Here is a 19,353-nt window from a genome sequence, read left to right as displayed (position 1 = left end):
GGTAACCCTTGAGAAAAACACAGAACATCTTCAAATCAAGTTATTATTTAGTAGAAATCCAGGTCCCAACTGCTCAAGAGAACATATGGTAATTTTTGCTCAGTTCATTAAATTTTCACACAACCTAGTGATGAAAAAATTTCCTTGTCTGTGTCAGAGCTGATTTTCATCCTTTTCTCTGGATCAGGGCTCACACAAAGATCTTTTCCTGTGTTTTAAGTGTCTCTGTCCAGTAACCTCAGCACAGCCAGCCCCTCTCACAGGCTGGCTTCAAACACACCCCAGCACAAGAGCTTCAAAGCCACAGGGCTTGTCTGCCTTGCAAGGAATCAATATATTACCTGACCAGTTTAGAGAGCTAATTACCATTCATCATTTCATTTCACAGACTCTGAAGTGCAGCTGTAATCCAAAAGTCCCATCAAGTGCTGATACAGTATTGGTGCCACACATGATGGGCCCCAGACAAACCCTCTGGGTGAAACTAGGTGTACTTAAAGGGTTAAACTTTTACATCATGCATTGACACAGAACCAGTGCAGAATTGAGTACTGAGATTTATTCACAATTCATGGTCATGCTGCACTGGAAAACAAAGCACCAGAATTTGGATACCTCAACATCATCCAGGTATAACCCAGCTGAGACTGCTGCATTTGGGTATCTGCATTCCTCTGGGGGACAGCACAGCCCAGGGCTGCCCAGGCCCTTGGCCACAGGACACACACAGGTGCTGTGGCTGAGGGAGCCCTCCTGCAGCAGGCAAAGGGACTTCACAACACGCTGGAGCAGCCTCAGAGGAAAGTACCATAACCCCAGAAATTCAGCAACTGACATGCTCAAGTCAAGAACATCCCACGACAATTTTATTGATTCATTTACCAATTCCTTTCCCACAATCTCTCCAGTTTATCATTTTCTTAAAATCCTTTTATCTCAGCACAAAATTCAAGGGGGAGGTAAAGCTGTAGCCATGTCAGGAGCTTTTCCTGTTGCTGAAGTGACAGTAGCAATAGGAATTATTATGGCATCAAGAAATTCAATCAGGAAATTAAATAGTGCTCTAATTTCAGAAGTGTGGATATTGTCAACATTAATGGACTTTCCAAGTGCAGATTCAAAAGCCAGAATCAAACCTTAGGGAAATATTTCTCTGTATATGAAGCTGCAACAACGTTTTCTGATATATGTTAAAATTTCAATGAAAGCAGGTGAATGGGGAAAGATTAAAAGGAAAGAAAAGTTCTATCCTGTAAAACTGGCACTTGAAAGAGTCCTTTAAAAAACTAAAACATTTTACTCCAAAAAAACTTAACTAAAACATTTTACTCTTAAAAAACAAAAGCTGACCAAGAAAAAAAAACCAAACCAAAAAGACAAGTCTCAGTTACTTAGGTCACTAATGCTAATACATTCTTTGTAGCCACTTGTCATGGTTTTGCATAGGAGACATTTAGGGAAGTGATGGAAAGGTTTGTTATGCAAAACCATAACACCACTACAAGCTCAGTTAGATGCCTGCCTTGTCTTTAAAAAAGAATTCTGCAGCAGACAAATCATCAACAGCTCTGCACTGTGACTACCTCAATAGGTTAAAACCCTTGAGCAGATGGAAGAAATGGTGGATGCAGCTGACACAGGTTATTCTGGACACTGAGCCAGCCATTTCCCTTGCAGGGGGAGCAGAGCAGATTGATTTCAGCCACTGCCCAGCCCATTCCTGGGCTCCCCCAGCAGCACAGGCAGTGAGGCCCTCCAGTGCAGCAGGCAAGCACTGGCCAAAGCACCACCCAGCCCTGGCAGGATCCATCACCTTGAACACACAGCTCAGGGCTCTGCTTTCAGAACAACAAGGCAGCTCTTGTGTAGTTTACTGAAGATTTCCTCAGAAAAGCAAACTGGTTTTGTACCATTGCACCCAGTAAATGCACATAAAAAAATAAGCACACTGTACAAAGAGCAGCAGAGATATAATTTAAACATGCATCCAGCTACAAACCATATATACAGAGAAACAGCCTATACAAACAGAACAGGACCATTTATTACATTACAATTCTGGTGGAGTTTTTGGAGGAAATCACAGCAGATGAACAATGTCAGACTGAAGGAGGTGGATGTTGGTTCTGAAAGTAATCTGGTTTGAAATGTCACACAACACCCCCACCTTTCTCCAGCACACACACCTAGGACACTTCCAGCTACACACAGCTCTTCCCACAACTCCTGGACTCCCTTCCTGTACAGAGGTAGATTTCTGTCGATGTTCTGATATTGCACCACAGTAAATATGGTTCTTATCACAAGGAACAACTTGCAAAGGCTAATTTCTATAATTCAGGGGCATAATCTCATTGTGGGCATTCAGGCAGTGCAGTAAATAAATTCATTTGCACTTGAAAAAAAACCTCCCTCCAAGTGCAATTGTTTGTTATTTAGGTGGAGGTCCAATGGAAAGCTGCAACTTTTAACAGCTCCATACCAAGAGAGCTGTTTGCTGTCTCTCTCCTTTTCAGCCTCCCTGCTCTAGCCAATGCCAGCTCTTGCCCTGCCTCCCCTGATGCTTCATCCCATTCCACTGTGTCCAGGTTACATGTGCATATTAAACACTCACAGGTTTTTTGCAGGATTTCTTACTCATACAAGCAGTAGTAATATTGAAGAAATTTGCAAGAAGATTGATTCAAACTGCATGAAATGGTTAAAAAAGCCCATCCACACTCAGGCTGCATAAGGAAAGCTAGAACTTTGCTAGCTTCAAACAGCCATTAATTGTGAACAGATCTGATGCTATCAGGTAAATCTGAAGAAGTCTGGCAGGAGTCTTAATTTCTTTTGTCCATCACATTCTCGAATAACTCTCTGACAACTGGGGAAGTTGCAGACAAGCTGAATGGCAGTACCACTTCACAATGTCTGATAAATGAATCTCTATAGCATATTTATAAAAGTAAGTGCATCAAAAATCATGATGCCAACATGCCATAACTCTGATGAGCTCACTAGCATTGCTCAGTATTTTTTCTCAGAGGCACCCCAGGAAGTTATTTTTTGCAGAAGTCTTTCAACATGGAGACAAATGAAAGAACAATCTGGGCATGTACCACTCTCAGAGAGAAGCCAAAGAAAGCACCACCACTACTCCTGGCTGCAAGCTTGGCAGAAAACTTAGATGGGAAGAAAGTTCTCTTTTTGTACAAACCAACCTATTTGGAACTATTTTAAATGAACCATTTAGCATCAGCTTCCCAGATTCAGTTTCTGTGAAGCACTCTGTGACACTACATCAGTAAGAAATGGTGGCTAGTTTGGAACTGAGTACTTTTTGCTGAATTATGGATGCAAGGCTTATAGAAATTCATTACATCTCTCCACATACTCACTTGTCCTTTAAAAGGGCCCTTTCCTTACCAGGTAAGCAAGTCCCAAGTTACCTCACACCAACTGCATCAATACTGAAATTCCTGTGTTGACAGGGACTGCAGACCTAGAAGTAAAATCATCTCACCCTCTTGGAGGAGCCCATTTCGTGCAGTGAACCTTCACTTCAGGGAGTAACTTGATCAGGAATTCCACTCCCTGTCCCTGGCAGAAAGGGCTTGTGTACCTTGCAAGATCAGGCTTTAGAATGAAGGAATCCACTGCACGCAGGAAATGACAAACAGTAAAAGTTCAATGACAGTGGCAGGAACCAGGGCTTTTGGAGCCTTGTCTGGTTTTGCAAAGCAATGCTTCTTCCCAAAACAAGCCCCAGCTGGGCAGAGCCTCACTGAGCCAACTGCACAGAGGCTTCCAGTGCTGCCCTGCAGCCCCAGCACTGCTCTGCAGTGGTTACCATTTGATGTCCAAGCTGCTCGTGCTTTGATTCACTGCACTGTAGGTGGTGTGCAGAGTGTCCTGGACCTTCTTGGAGTCCATGCCCTCCAGCCAGTCCTGGTACATCCTCTGCACGTGCAGGTTGGTTTCTGGCAGCCTGACAGGAATGGCAGTGTACACCTCTTCCATCTGGGCAAGGAGGGCTCTGTCTGGTTTGCCATCCTCAGTCTGGGCCTGGCCCTTTCCATTGAGGCACCCTTAGGAAAAAAAAAAAATTTAAAAAGATGGAAGGTGATGGAGATTTGATATGAAAAGAAAGTCTCTGTTAACTCAGAATGCTTTTTTCACACTTCTCCAAAGGAAGCTTTTTTTTAAAACTTCCTCCCAGCGCTGTTACAATTTGTATTTACCTAAAGTGACTCCAATATCAACTTCATCTTAATGGAAATGAGGTTTCCATATCACAAATCTTTCTCTGCATTCTCCATGGTTTTATAATCCTAATTATGTTCCTTGTTTTTTCTTGCCCTTGACAACCACCATTTCAGAGCATCCTCTGAGGTCTGGCAGTGCAGTACTGGCACTTGTTTATAGGTCAGAAGAGAACAAATCACATCGTGACTAATTTTAGAAAACTCAATCATTTTTTGAGCCAACCCTGCACCTGTAATTGGTGTTCTGGACCCTTCAATAAACAGTGGGATTTTAGATTATTAAGAAGAGAATTAAGAGGGAGTGAAATGAAGTGCCTGCCTGTAAGGCAGCTTTCCTTTGAGATTTAAGATACACGTGCAGAACAACTGTGGATCCACAATTATTTTTACCTCCCGGGCAGGCAAGGACTTCGACAAAATGGTAGAAAAACTTTCCTTTTTTCAACTTCAGGACCATGTTTTGGATATTCCTGAAGCCATAAGCTGCTGCAAAACGCAGCACTGTCTCCCCATCCTTTTCAAGGGTAACTTCTTGAAAGTCCTTGTTCCTGTCAAGACACAGAGAGAACATTTTAACCCCCTGCATTCCCAGAGGAACAACCCAACTGTGCCAGTTTGTATTCAGATGCTCCACAGGGAGCAGGACAAGTGGAACAGTGAGATCAAGGTGAACTCTTCCACTTTCTAAACTGAGTTAAGCAGAACTTGGGGTGGAATCTTTGTAATAGAATTCTACTTAATTTTTAAGTGCAGGTAAGGTTTTAATAAAATGAGTACCAGCAGGAGCTGCTTTCCAGTGAGAGACCTGCAGGTTTAGAACAGGTTTATAGCCTGGAACTGCCCATCAGACCAGGTCAGCAGTACCTGCTGCCACTGCAGCACCACCCAAAGCAGGGGAGTTCCTGGGCTGCAGGAATCAGTTCCTTGCCAATGCCCCAAGGCTCTCAGTGCCTCAGGGACTTCTGGACAAAACCCTCAATAAAATGCTTTAACTTTTGTTCAAAGTGCTCAGGCAGCTGGAGCAAGTGACTGCTGTGGGTCCCATCCAGCTGGAAATTCCCTCTTCTGTTCTAGCTCACCCAGCCTACATAACAAGGACACAAAAGTCTAACTTACTTTAGTGCTTTGTAGGTTATCTCCTTGACATCCACGCCAAAAAGCTCCTTTGCAGCATGTTTAAAAATGTGCTCCAGGTAACCATCAGATCTTTTGCCATCATGCCTTACTACATCCCCCTCCTTTAAGTCATCAAACCTTAGGGAACAACAAAATGGAAGATCAACTCCAAAAATTTCACTCTTTCACTTCAATAAAGTAGTGTGTGTCTCCTTTTTGTAGCACTGAGAACACATTACAGTTTTATTTATTACAGCTTAAAAAATGTAAATTACTCAGGACAGCAGTGAGATGATAAAATAAAATCAATTTAAAAAAAAAGATGCAGGGCTTTCCATGTTGAGAATTATCAAGCAACAGTAATTTATAAAAATGAACCTTCATCACAATCTGAAGATTTTTTTAACAACCATTTACTGCTCAAGAGCCATTTTGGGGGAAAATAATTTAAATAAAATTATTTAAATAAATGGTCATTTTTTGAGAGAATAATGTGTGAGAATACAAAACTCCTTCAGAAGTTACAAGTCTTTGCTGACAGTTCTCCTGCTTTAGGAACTGTTTGTCACAGTCTGTAACACTGTGCCAGTAAAAATCACACCACATCAGCAGAGCTGCAGCCAGGTTAGAACAGTGTACACTGAAAATAAGTGCTACACTATGATTCAGGAGAGAAAATGGGAGATCATAGCCCAAGGGCATCTCCTGGAAGTTCACCTCTCCCCATTTAAAAGCAGCTCTGAAGAGCCCACATTCATACAACTGTTTTAATACCCAGCACTTTATCACAAATTGCTGCTGTGCTGGGGCTTGTTTTCAGAGCATGACTTCCAGTTGTTTCAATTTCTCTGCAAGATCTACTTTTAAGACCCCAGAAGAGCAAGAATTTATGTCATTAGGTCTCACAGTTGAACCAGTATTTTCAGATTGGTCCTTTTAAAAATTAATATTATTTTCCAACACAAATTGAGGGCACTTGGCTTGTTCAGCCTGGAGGAGACTGAGGCCAGACCTCACTAGGATCTGCAGCTGCTCCTGAGGGACAGATCTGGTCTCTGCTCTGTGAGGAATGGCTGGAGCTGTGCCAGGGGAGGTTTGGCTGGATCTCAGGGAAGGGGTCTCCCCCAGAGGGTGCTGGGCACTGCCCAGGCTCCCCAGGGAATGGGCACAGCCCTGAGGCTGCCAGGGATGCCCAGGGTGGGCTTGTTGGGGTGTCTGAGCAGGGCCAGGGGCTGCACTGGGTGATCCCTGTGGGCTCCTTCCAGCTGAGGACATTCTCTATTCTATAAATTGAGCTAATGAACCAGCACTAATGAACAGCTTGGCCTTTCACTGGACAGGCTGATACAGAATTAAAAGCCTGTCTCTGTGTGATCCTGATACAGAATTACAGGAGTGTCTCTGTGATTATTCCTGCAAGAACTTTATTCATTCTCATTCTGTGTGACAACCTCAGGTAGAAGCAATCAAAGGAGCTGCACTACAAACACAGCTCTGAGCATGTTCCCACTGACCCGCTCACATTTCTCCCCTCTAGGTCCAAGCAGGATTCTAGCTGGAACTGAAAAGGATTTTTTCAAAACTTCCAGAGCTTTCTGTTTTGTGCAAGACAGCACGTTCATTGCTCCACTAGCAGCCCTTTGGAAAGGTACCAAGGAACATCTGTCACAGCTGAACAAAGATCAGGGAGAGCAGCCTCTGTAACCAAGCCTGAGAATGAAACACCACACAGGCTGCTCCCTGAGCCAAGCATAAGGGATGGAAACAAAACCTCTCCAGTGCTTTGTGTGCTTCTCATCTAAGCACAATTCAGCTGATCTAATCTTGAAAAACTGACTGCTGTCCTCAGTATAAAACCCAATTAACTACCATTTCCTGAAAGGGTACTGCTTCCAGCAATCCACATGAACATATTGGGGAGTGGAAATTTACTGCCAGGATGCTGCTGCGAAAGAGAGGGGAGCCCAGAGCAGATGGTCAGCCCCAGCACTGTGTGCACAGGGCAGATCAGGCTGTTGGGCTCTACACAAAGAGCACAGAGAGCTCTGAACAGAGCCAGCACCCCCAGCCAGCCACACTGACTAGCAAGGCTTGAACTTCATACAGTCACATCTATTACTGCTGCAAATAATCAGTAGTTATCAATAAATAAAACCAAATAATTCTTAAATATCAATCAGGAGCTACACAAATCTTCAAGTCACAAATTTTAGAAGAGTTACTGTATAAGGGTCATTACCTCAAATTATCTGCTTTGCATTTAGACAGTACATGCAGGTTTATATTATCTGTTTCATATTACTTTTATATATAGCAATGAACTTCTAAGAGAGTATTTTTGTGGGTTTGGGCACTATATAAGGGTAAAGCTGTGTATACTCAGGCTTTGATGCAGGTTTTTTTCTCTAAAAAGAAAAAACATTCTTCTGAGCAGTTTATGTTGTGTGGAAAATGGGTTTATAGAAAATTCTCAAAGGTTGACAGAAAACTGACATAGTGTACACCTGTATGCAAACCTTAAAATAAGAAATACTGACTTAAAAATACCATAGAATAAAACAGACTTTGTTAAGAGAGAAACTGAACTAAAAACAAGTTCAAAAGATGACCTTACAAATAAGACTAAATACCTTAGAATATAAAACTGTAAAAATGCATTGTAGTAAGACCCACAAGGAGTAATTTTAGATGACTGACTTTAAGACATTTACAACACAGCGTAACTAAAACTGATAAACCAAGAAATGCTTATAGTGTATTATAATTAAGAAATAGTTGGCTTCTGATTGTGGTAGTGTGAATTGTAACACCTGTATTGTCTCACCCTTCTCATGAGACTGAAAATGGAATAAAAGTTTTTAAAATGCCTCTCAGTTGCCCCACCTCTAAGTCAAAAAAGAGCTTTATCCAACAATGCTGAATATGCCCCAACATGTCATTTGTCATCAAAACAAGGAAGCAATCCACAACAAAACTACTTACAAACTATCTACAGCTACTTCAGTCACATCTTTCATTGACACATTTTTCTGTTCCATTATTTGGACAATTTCACCTGTAGGAAAACACATGACATTTTACTTTCATCACAAAGCACAACACCCACTGTGCCTCTGTTTCAGAGATCAGCATCCCAACACCTGCATGTGCTCTGTGTCACATTCTCCAGCTCCTCCTACAGCCACCTCCCTGCAGTGACTGAGAAGCCTGACAATTCCTGCCTCAAAGAAAAGGGGCTTTCAGCTTGCCCAAACTCTGCTCATCTCCTCAGCCTTTCTGTTAGGCCAAGTCTGGAAATACCCAAACTGCACTGCAGGATGTTTGGACACTAAGGCTAAAGACCAGATCCTCACCAAAAGGCAACTGGTGCTGTGAATCAAGAATAATTCCTAATAAAATAATGACCACAGAAAAGCCAGACAATTGTTTTAAATATGGATTTGCAGAACTTTTACCTTCTTTAGCAGGCTGTCAAAATACCTGATGTTTTTAGATGAATAGCAACTTAGAAGGAAAGGATGTGTCACTCTGCCTTCCCTGTGCAGTACTTGTACTACCAGGAGCACAAAAATAGGTACTAATTTTTAAAGCAGATAAAAGTCAACCTTATGACTAAAGCAGACTTGAAAAAAGCAAATTCTGGCAAAAAGGCTATTCTAAAAATGGTGATTCACTTATATATTTATAGATAAGTTAAAAAAAATTAACCTGATGTCAGGACACAATCAACTTCTGCTGAATTATACAAGGCAGTGTAGAAATCTTCCCTCAAGGCTTCCAGCTTTTTGTCATAACAAGGTGCCACGACTACATGGAAAATTTTATCAGGAGACAAGTTCTGTGGAATACAGAAGGGAGCACATGTGAACTCCATGAAGAGCAAAAGGCAGTTTGAAGGATGACAGGGACAAAAAAAGTGACATAAACCTCATGCAGGCAATATCAGGAATAAGTCCCTACATTAAATTGAAAGAATGCTCACACATAATGATTTGCCAGAAGTCAGAAAGCATCAGCAACAAACTTCCAAAGTCAGTCTGCTGGCTGGAACAAATTCCCTCAGACCACGTTTTCTGCAGCTTTTTGATTGCTTTAGAAAGTGAACACAAGTCAGGAGTTCAGAGTTCTGGTTTCTGGCTGTCACCCACTCACTTTCACCCAGAGCAAGCCCTTCAGAATTTGTCTATCCATGTGCAACCCTGCCCCCCCTACAGCACGTGCCTGGGGTTCCTTTTAGGTATGGTATGCAAAGAACAGCAATTTTTTCAACATACAAAACTAAGGAGATAAGAAGGTTAGCTCCAAGGATACAGTGCTTTTATTGAGCTCAGGTAACAGGGCAATTTCCACATTATTCTCCTGACTCCTGTTTTGGCTATGCTGTAGAACTACACAGGCAGCATTTCACAAAAAAAAAAAAACCTTTAACTGCTATGGATTTAACTTTACCCACAAATATCTAAATCCATGTTGCACTGGGGGTGCAAGGACTGCTGCCAGTTCATACTGCACTGCATGAAATGAGGTGCTTTGTACATTCTTCTCATCATGGACACTTGTACAGCACAGAGCACCATTTCTTCTTCAAGTAAAGGACAAATATAATACACTAAGATCTGTATCTCAGGATTAAAGCCCATCTGCTCTATTTAGAAGAATATAATGGTAAAAATAAATATAATGGTAAAAATAAATTACTTACCTGCTGCCTGGCAAAGTAGCCCTTCACTAGGGAGCCCATGATCTGCTGTGGAGACTTTGCAGTGCAGATGTGAGAGGTGACCAGGTTGGTGAGTACCCTTTCAGCATAACGGATCCAACCTGGAACCACAAGAAAATTACAGGCACAGAGGAGGAGACATGAGCACAGCAAGGGGCAGTCAACACATCCTGGAAATGATGCCACCTTCACAACAGGGAGGACATGTCTGGGAGCCACAGGAAACCTCAGGGCTCTGTTAATAATGCTTTAGTCAATAATTCACTGTGCCATGAATGCTAGACCAAGGTCCACTGTGAACTTCATGACCCGTTGCCCTTCCTCATGCAGAGATTTAACAAAGCAGAAAGAACAAGACCCCAGGTAACAGAAATTTGACCTTCTAGACCTCAGCCCTTGGATCACCACATTCTACAACAAATGCACTGTTTGGCTGCTTAACTGTAACCTGGTGTTTCCTGAGATTTCATATCCCTGCACCCAGCCTGCTCCCCCAAAACAGAACAGTCACATGAAAGAATTATCACAAGATGCACATGGATTAAGCCTAGGAAAAAATGGCTTTTTTTTAGTATTGTTAGAGTAGCCACACCTTCAAAAACACCCCCACACTCACAGGAACCACCTGAAATCTCTCTGTATGCAACTCTGTCCTCAGTTTCTCAGGAATCCCCCCTCCCACCAGACCCCTTCAGCATTCCAGCTGGGGCAAGCTGTGGATACCCACAGCACCCCAACATCCAGAGCTGCTGCATTATTCTCCCAATAAATGAACAAATCAAGGTATTTAGAGTGTGCAATTCTTTCTTGGGCTCTGTAGCTCTCAGTGAAAAGCCCAGAATCCTTCCCAGCAAGGGTTTGGAGCTTTTTTCACCTACATGACACCTACACTGTGCAGCAGAGTTAGGCCCAGCCTTCAAGGCAGGTGTGTTGCTTTTGGTGCTAGAAATGGTGAAGAAAGATCATGTTTTTGTCTTCATGCAAATCAGTGATTACATAAAAGAGAGAAACTGCTGAGCAGTACATGCTGCCCAGGAAGGGGAAAACCTGGAGATTAACTTTTAAGCTTGAAATTACCACTTATGTGGTAAAAGCACCTGGTCCTGTTTAAGTCAGAACAATACCACAAATGGAAGCATGTTCAGATGATGTCTCTCTGTAGCAGAGAAATAATTTTCCTAGTGTAATAAGATTTTACTGATGAAAATGAGAAGGTGCTAAATATTAGGAAGACCCAAAGGTCCTCCAGCTGTTTAAATATTCCCAATTCTTGTTTTGCACAGACTTCAAGCTGGTTTCCACAAAAACCTCCAAGGCACACACCATCTTCAACAAGAATTCATTTCTGCTGTGGGAAGATCTCAGGACCATGGATTTTATCGATTAGGGCTGTACTGAATTGCAAGTCTGAACTGGAAGTTTGCCTAATGTCCACCTTCAACTGGGACTTCAAGTCCAAGATATTACCTACAAAAAAGCTCAATTTATTGGTGCTTGGTAAAAAGCTGTATTAGTATATTCTGCATTACAGGTATATCCTAAATGGCTTTAGACTCAAGTGCTGTCCAAACAGAACAAAAACTGCTTCAAACACAACAAGGACAGTTTTTAAAATACTTGTACTCACCATTAATCACCCCAGCACTCCTGCTATGAGGCTGGTTCTTATAATTGGAATATTTTTGATATTGTAGTCATGACCTATAAGGAAATTTCACTAAACCCCAGGAGATTTCTGACAGGTATTGTCGGAAGCAATTCCCTAAATTGTTTCTGTCCTTGCAGTGGATGGAACAAGTGTCTCACAGCTGCAGCTCCCAAAGATCATTAGTCTCATTAGTCACTGGTTAATTGTACAGGCAGCCTGGGTGAGTGAGCATTTATCTGCACCACACACCCACTGCTGTGTGTGCCCCCTCACCACAGGGCTGAAGTGCAGAGCCACAGGGAAGGAAAACCTCAGACACCCCATTCTTAGGTCAGGGAACACCAGCACTCATCCAGACCTACACCCTTCAGAAATTCATTGGGATTCTTGGCCATTTGCTGGCTTGTGTTGCCATCAAAGAGCAAGAAAGCATTACAAATTACCAGATAAATCCCTGCAGCTGTAGCTCAGACCATGTTATTTTTGGTGGTTTCTTGTGAGATCATGAAGATGCATGTATGCATCTGTAGGAAATCCAAAAACTAAGCAAATTTTTGCTAGTGTAAAACCTCATTCCTGGAAAAGGAAATTCACTGACTGGGACAAACACATCAGAATCCTCAATACTTATGATCTTCCTGCTGCTTCTGCCCCATTGGCTTTTCTGGGAGGACACAGAGGTTGGCAGTGCCTTAAAACCACCAGAGCAAATGCTTCATGTTGCTCACCAGCTTAGTACATTAAGGAAGGGAACTGATTCTCTGGAGATATTACATATACTATCAGTAGTAACACTGCTGTTCTTTCAACAGGAAAACCCAAAGATGAGCTCAGTTTCTCCCCAGAGAGCAGCAGGAGGTGAAGAATTAAGACAGGGACAAGAGAACAGCTTTTCTCAGGTTCTGGACTGTGCAGGCTCTGCTCTTTGCTCATGGCAGATGTCACACCCCAGCCTGCTGCAGAGGGTGATAGGTCTGTGCAAAGTCACACACCAAGATAAAAAGAGAGCAAAGCATTTCTACTTGAGTTCCCATTGACCTTGCATCTACAGAGCTATATAAAAACCATTTTGTGCTGAATACACCCAGTAAACAACATCTCTGGGACAAATTTATCTCATCTGGGGGTAGAAAGAGGAAGGAGAAAAATGAACAGAAAATGCACACAGACAAATAAGGACAGGAAAGACACTGAACAGCATCACTTGTAAGATGACTAATCAGGATTTTTGCTTTCTCTAATTGCTGACAAAGAAATACACCATGTTTTCAAAATGGATTTACAGTGATATTCTGGGTTAGTTTCCCAGAAATGGAAAGCACCCATGCTGCTGCTACCATCTCTATCACAGCAGAGAGCTGACACCAAAACCAGCACTGACACCAAAAACTATCTTGTGCAGACCATACAAGGACAAGGAAAGTGCTCCCTTAACTATTTTACAGTATTTCCACTGAGAGCAGCAGATAATCTGAGCTCTGTTTCCAGATGAAACAAATTTAAATTATCTCAGAAATTCTAAAAGAAATCCTCAGGTTTTGAATTTTACCTAAAGCAAATACAAGACAACAAAACTAAGTAACAAGGGTGTTTCAGCTGCACAGGTTTTACATGAAAAAAAAGCAGTATTTGATATGTCTGCTCCTGAAGATAAGAGGTTACACTAAGATAACAGTAACAGAAAAAAAAAAAAAGAGACATATTTTTAATACATATATGTAGTAGTTAAAGCATAACCCAAATATTTGCACTACAAAATACATAGAACAAACAAAAATACAAGTATAATTCAAACAATCAATAACAAAAGCAAATTCTGGGGATCACTGCAATTCATCATCACTCTAACATTTCTTTAATAAATGCAATCCACTTGAGTTATTTCAAAGCTAGCAAGAAGTATTTTGGTATTTTTATCAGCCTTTTGAAAAGCAACACTATGAACTTGAGGGTGAAGTTGATGAGGGTGTTAGGCAAAGGAGTTACTGCTACCTCCTTTTTGATACTTCTTTTTAGGAATGTGACTTTTTACTTTAATTGAAATGGTGCTGTGCTAACAATGGGAAAGATAAGCAGTGACTGCATGTTCTGCATCTTTTCAGCTGGTACAAGTGCAGGTTCTGCTCATACAGAACACCTTCTGAGGTGTAAGGTTCTCAGAACTGAGACATTCAGTGAGTCAAGTCTGTGACACTTCATGTGAGAATTATTTTCCAAGTGTCAGACATATTATCTCACAGTCATCACAAACAATGTCACTTGCTACTTTCCCCTAGGCTTAAGTGGCAAGTTCTAAACTTTGCTTCAGGTTACAGAGGTTGTGGTTTAATTCTATCAAAATTCCTTTAAGATTCTTTTCAATCAGGAAATGCCCAGTTAAACGTTGAGGTCTGAACACACAAGAAACACCCACTAAACTCCTCCATTCCAGTTCTGATTCTCAATTCCAAGCACTGAAATGCACTCAGGATCACCAGTGATACTGGGAACAAACACTGTGTGCTTGATGTCCCTCAAAAGCAAATCAAAAATGTTTTAATTATCTAAGGCTCCCAAAGGAAGCCACCCTTTCCTCAGCTCCTTGGTGGTTCCAGTTTGAAGGGAAGGAAGGATGGATAAATCAGTTCTCACCAGGGCAAGCAGAGGCAAACATTGGTAAGGCATGTTCCTCCTGGTTCCTCCGTTGGTACCGCTGCACAAATTCCCTCTGGCTCTCCAGGATACTGAAATCTGCAGCTATGGTGGTGTCAAACACATAATGCACCCCTAGGGAAGCGAGCAGAAAGCAACAGGGAATCACTAAAATGTTTTCCACCTCAAAAACTCCTTTCAAAGTTCCAGGCCTATGAAAAATATTGAAGGATCAACAGGTATATTCCTTCCCCTCTGTACATTTGCACTAACAGCAGAGTCATAAATAAAAGCCATACACTGCAAAAACATCTTCTACATCCTGAGCTGAAAAGGACCACCAAGAGGCTACTGCTGCCAGCAGCACTGCAAACATTCTCTGCTTCCTTCTGAGCACTTTGCATCTGTCACTTCTAGCTCAAGTGAACAGGATGTCACGACTCCTGGGTGACATGCAGTGACTCTTGCAAAGGAATGTTCTTTTCAAGACATGCTGAAGTCACAAAAAAATCATATCCAGCTAAGAGGCATATCTGCCATTGCTCAAGTTGTTTGCAGAGCTACAGGAGCATATCACCACCAGAGCAGAGACCTTCTGGCTGCTCACTTGGCAACACACTCCCTGTGAGCCTACGTAACACTGAGCACATCCCCACAGAAGTGAGGCTAGATAATGAATTCATTCTAGGAAAACTGGGGCCCACCAGGACTCAGGAATGCTTTGAGATGAAGAATATGCACTGGGTACAGAGAGGCATCAGAAAAAACATGAAAAATTAATATATATAGATACAGACAGAAGGAAACAGTTTATAGGTTTATTAATGTCCTTTTATTTCCTTCAAGTAAATTTTAAAAATCCCAGACTTACCAGGAAAGTGGCTATTACTTTTTATCTAAAACTCTATATATATAATGACCAAAGGAAGTACAGCTTTGACATAATACAAATGCAACAGTTCTTGTAATTCCAAATTATAGGAAAAAGACAGAACTGAGACTCTCCTAGAGATACAATGGGTCAAAAGGACTGAAAGGAACTTCGAATAAGAATTACCTTCTCCCTCAAGTTTTACAATAATGGGAAGCTTGTGACTAAGCCCTCCCTGATGGTTTTGGAGGCAGCTCTACAATGTCCTTCTGTTCTGTGACCTTTGCTGTGAGCAGAGAATGTCCCCAGTCTCACACTGCTGTATGTGGCACTGGTGCCTGGCTGAACTTCACAGAGCCTGGAGTCCAAACTCTGAACGAGGTTGTGCAAGGGCACTTCAGGACTGTTTAACAAAACATCATGGAATGGAATCCTACCATTGGTTTTGCTCAGGAGGAACCCTAAAGCTCATCCAGTGCCATCCAGGCCATGGCAGGGACACCTTCCACTGTCCCAGGTTGCTCCAAGCCCTGTCCAGCCTGGCCTTGGGCACTGCCAGGGATCCAGGGGCAGCCACAGCCGCTCTGGGAACCTGTGCCAGGGCCTGCCCCTCATTTCTTCCTATTACCTAATCTAACCCTGCCCTGTTTCACTCCATGCCCTTGTCAAAAACCCTTTCCAGCTCTCCTGCAGCCCCTTCAGGTACTGGAAGGCTGCTGAGAAAGCAAAACCAACCAAAATGATCCCTCCCTTTCTGCTTCACCACCATAACAAATGCCAACTTACCAAGACTTTTGAGGAAACCACAGAGTCTCTTGGCTGCTTCATTCACTGAGAGATTGAATTTAGCAGCAAAATAAGGCAATGACTGAGGGCATAGAGACACTGCCAACACTTTGTGTTTTGAGGTATCACATTTCTGGTAAGTGAAACAAAGAGAAAAAATAAAAGTCATTAAAACAGGGTAAGGCTCCTTGCTTTCCCTTCCTTTCCCATTCCTGGAGTTATTCTTTAGAGCCTCATGCTTCACTGGACCATATCATTAACAACCCTGTGAAACAACCCTCAAGGTGCAGAGGAACAGGATGTTCCTCTGATCCTGAGAGTGCTCATCTCCAATCATTTGTAGATGTTTCTTTTATAGACCTCAGGGGAAATCCATCCCTCCTAGGACAATTCTGTGGCTGGATTCCAGGTGGTGTAAGGAAAGTTAAGGGACATTCAGCATCTCTGATGTTCTAGTATGATGAAATATTCTAGCAAATAAGAAAAGAGCTGTATGTTTAAATAATTACAAAGAATGTTTATAGAAGCAGGGGCATTCATAACTATAAATACAACCCAGCAAATGACACATCTGATTTTTTTGTAAAGGCTCCTATGTCTTTATCACTGCAGTTGTTGAGGGAAAGTGGCAAGATTGGACTCTCAACAAATCAGCATTGTAGGCACTGAGGAATCCCATGGAAGTACCCAGTGTAAGGTGTGGAACTGTGCAGCTCTAATGACTGTGGCATTTAGCTGAAGATTTATCTTGTCTTTTAGCTGGGACATTTTCCACACCAGTAGAAAACTTGGAAGACAAAGCAGGACTGTGCTACAGACAAGTGTCACCCTGCAAAGGTCAGAGCCCACAGTCTGTACTGATCCAAATGCTGACAATAACCCTTCAAAGAGAGCTCCTTACTCAGAGCTCATGACTGCCCCTTGCCTGCGTTTGGAGCCCTGGAGTTGTGATGAAGGTACCTGACTGCCTTGCTGTTGTAGGATTCAGGCCCTCTTAAAAGGACCCATGTGACCAAAAATATTATTTTCCCCCCCGTTCTCTTCTAATTTTCTCATATATGACAACACAATTTTGTATGGACAGTGAAACTCCTTCTAAGAAAATGTAAGTACTATGTAATTAATCCATACTTATGACACACATGTACAGATCAGAAAGTTTCAGTTCTAGTAGCTTTGCACAGAAGTCTGGAGCAGAACTAAAATAATTAATTTAATATCAGGTTCTAAAGATGTGAGCACTACACAGAGCAACTAACTTCTAGAAAAAACAGAACTCAGCAGAAGATGAGACAGCAATAGAACACCTATAACGTTTGCTAAGAATATGGACAAAATGTAGTCAGGTTGAACATATGTTAAAAAGAATGCTAATTTCAAGAACATGTCTTTATAGATTCGTATAATGTGGGCATATTAGCACCAAAACCACCCAGAACAGTCCCAGCAGTGAAGATACGAATATCAATAAACACTGAACTACAGAATAATTTGTTAGTGCAGTAATTAAATCATCACGTTGCCAATAAATTTTCCTTCTGCAGGTGTAGTAACTTTCCTCTGGTGTTTACATTAAGTGCTGTGACCTTGCAACTCCAGTACAAAATTATTTTAAGTACTTTTAAGGTTTGTGTTGCCTGACTTCCTCTTTGGAAAAAGCAGATCCTGACAAATCTTCACATTATCTGCCTTGGGAAACCAAGCTGCTTAGTCATTCTGGAACTGCCTCCTCCTCAGAGAAAACAGTGGGGTATTGTTTGGGTCATTTTACCTTATTAAGGTTGAGAACACGAAAGAACTCCTTCTGATTCTGTTGGAAAACTCTGGCTCCTTCTTCCAATGTCATGCAGCTGTCACAAGCTAGGCAGTCGCTAAGGAGTATTTTAGCATTAGCCAATGTATCAAGGTCATTTTTCTAGTGGCAAAAGAAGAAGTAAACAGTATTTAATAATGATCAAATGATTTTCAACATCTCTGCAATGAGCCAGATGAAAAGCAAACACAATACCCTGTTTGGTTTTAGCAGGACAATCCACAACACTTGCATAATATCCAAGATTATTTACAGGTAAACAAAACAATATGTTCCATCCCAATCATAGCTCTGCTCCTCCTCTTACTGTCAAAGTGCAAAATGTTTAAGTGTAAACAAAAATCTAAATTTAGCCCCTAGTCCATATGCTAGTAACTTAATTTGCACTGTGCTTCAGAGCTGACAGTCCCCATCAAATCACCAAGCAACTGAGAAAACTTTCCCTTGAACTATTAAAGCTCCTTAACCAGATGTCCCTCTAACAGGAAGGTGCCTTAGGCTTTGTAGCATGAGGTAAAACAAAGAGAACACAGTCCTACAATTGCACTGAACATATTCTGTGAGATCAGGAGTTTCACACTATCTGCAGCTCACTTGAGAAAAATGAATACTTGGATATAAAGGATAAGTTGGTATTTTGTACTATCAAAAACTCTTCTAAGTTCTGTCTCTGTTCTGAAGACTTGATATAAGAGTTTTGGCACTCTAAATTTTGAGAACATAGAATTTCTGTTTTGTGTTTGCATAGTAAGAGTTTTTATTGCACCTTTTTACAAGATTTTTGATTCACATATTAAGGGATGTCTACAAAAGCTCATAATTGTTTTCAACTGCTTGTTGTTATACTTAGTAGCTGAAAGTTGTCTCCTTATAACCTTCTTTGGGGTGCACAAAACAAAAGAAGAATAGAGAGTCTAGTACAGGTCTTAGAAGGAACATTACCTCTTCAGAGCCATCATTTGAACTCAATGCATCAACAGATGCACTTTGCGTATCATCATTTTTCTGTTTTTTACTGCATTCCTGAAACAAAACATAAAATGTGTGGATTATGCAAAGCCTGTTCACCATTCTGCAAGAACACTTCTGCAAAACTGTTCATGTCGTTAACCACCGACAGAGCTATTTACAGCGTTCTGGAACACATGCAAGACCCTGTGTTCAAAGCGCAACCGCTACGATGGAAATAATTTCCCCGGAATTCCCCCACTTCATCGGTTCCAGAGTTCTGGGCAGTTTGTTAAGGCGAGGGGCTGCCCCAGACAAGCCCAGCAGCAGCGGAGGGCACGGGCACGGCCACACGCCGGCGACACGGCGCTCGGGGCTCCCCGGGAGCTGTCACGGTCGGGCCGCGGGGAGGACGCGGAGCTCGGTGACCTTGGGGCCGGCAGCCAGCGCCGCCCGCCCCGCCGAGGCTCCCGGGCCGGCGGACGATGCCGTCCCCGCCGGCGGCATCCCCCCGTGCCCGCGGCGGCGTGCCTCGCGCCGAGGGGCGGGCAGGACCCGGCCGGGCACTCA

The 19,353-nt window shown here is 42.3% G+C and overlaps 1 protein-coding gene and 1 long non-coding RNA gene across 5 annotated transcripts in view; one reads left to right on the top strand and one right to left on the bottom strand.

Annotated features, from left to right (window-relative positions):
- LOC127060238 (uncharacterized) overlaps positions 1-2,517 on the top strand; it is a 5,889-nt gene extending 3,372 nt beyond the window's left edge. The window contains exon 2 of the long non-coding RNA XR_007779017.1: positions 1-2,517. This exon is cut by the window's left edge and continues 516 nt beyond it. This is a non-coding gene — a long non-coding RNA (uncharacterized LOC127060238).
- NARF (nuclear prelamin A recognition factor) overlaps positions 1,952-19,353 on the bottom strand; it is a 23,495-nt gene continuing 6,093 nt past the window's right edge. For 3 of the 4 annotated variants that reach the window (XM_018919151.3, XM_050981247.1, XM_050981248.1), the window contains 10 exons: positions 18,778-18,858; positions 17,794-17,937; positions 16,023-16,155; positions 14,366-14,500; positions 10,069-10,187; positions 9,075-9,204; positions 8,349-8,421; positions 5,367-5,504; positions 4,641-4,798; positions 1,952-4,073 (listed from right to left, as the gene is read on the bottom strand). In XM_018919151.3, the coding sequence (XP_018774696.3) occupies positions 3,832-4,073; positions 4,641-4,798; positions 5,367-5,504; positions 8,349-8,421; positions 9,075-9,204; positions 10,069-10,187; positions 14,366-14,500; positions 16,023-16,155; positions 17,794-17,937; positions 18,778-18,858 (1,353 nt within the window). In that variant the 3' untranslated portion in view covers positions 1,952-3,831. The remainder of the gene's footprint in view (positions 4,074-4,640; positions 4,799-5,366; positions 5,505-8,348; positions 8,422-9,074; positions 9,205-10,068; positions 10,188-14,365; positions 14,501-16,022; positions 16,156-17,793; positions 17,938-18,777; positions 18,859-19,353) is intronic. The other variant, XM_050981249.1, reaches the window with a different exon arrangement.

The sequence above is a fragment of the Serinus canaria genome, chromosome 18 (genome assembly GCF_022539315.1).
Source record: "Serinus canaria isolate serCan28SL12 chromosome 18, serCan2020, whole genome shotgun sequence".
NCBI lineage: Eukaryota > Metazoa > Chordata > Aves > Passeriformes > Fringillidae > Serinus > Serinus canaria.
Note: the sequence above shows the minus strand (reverse complement) of the source record. Positions and strands in the feature narration are given on the sequence as shown.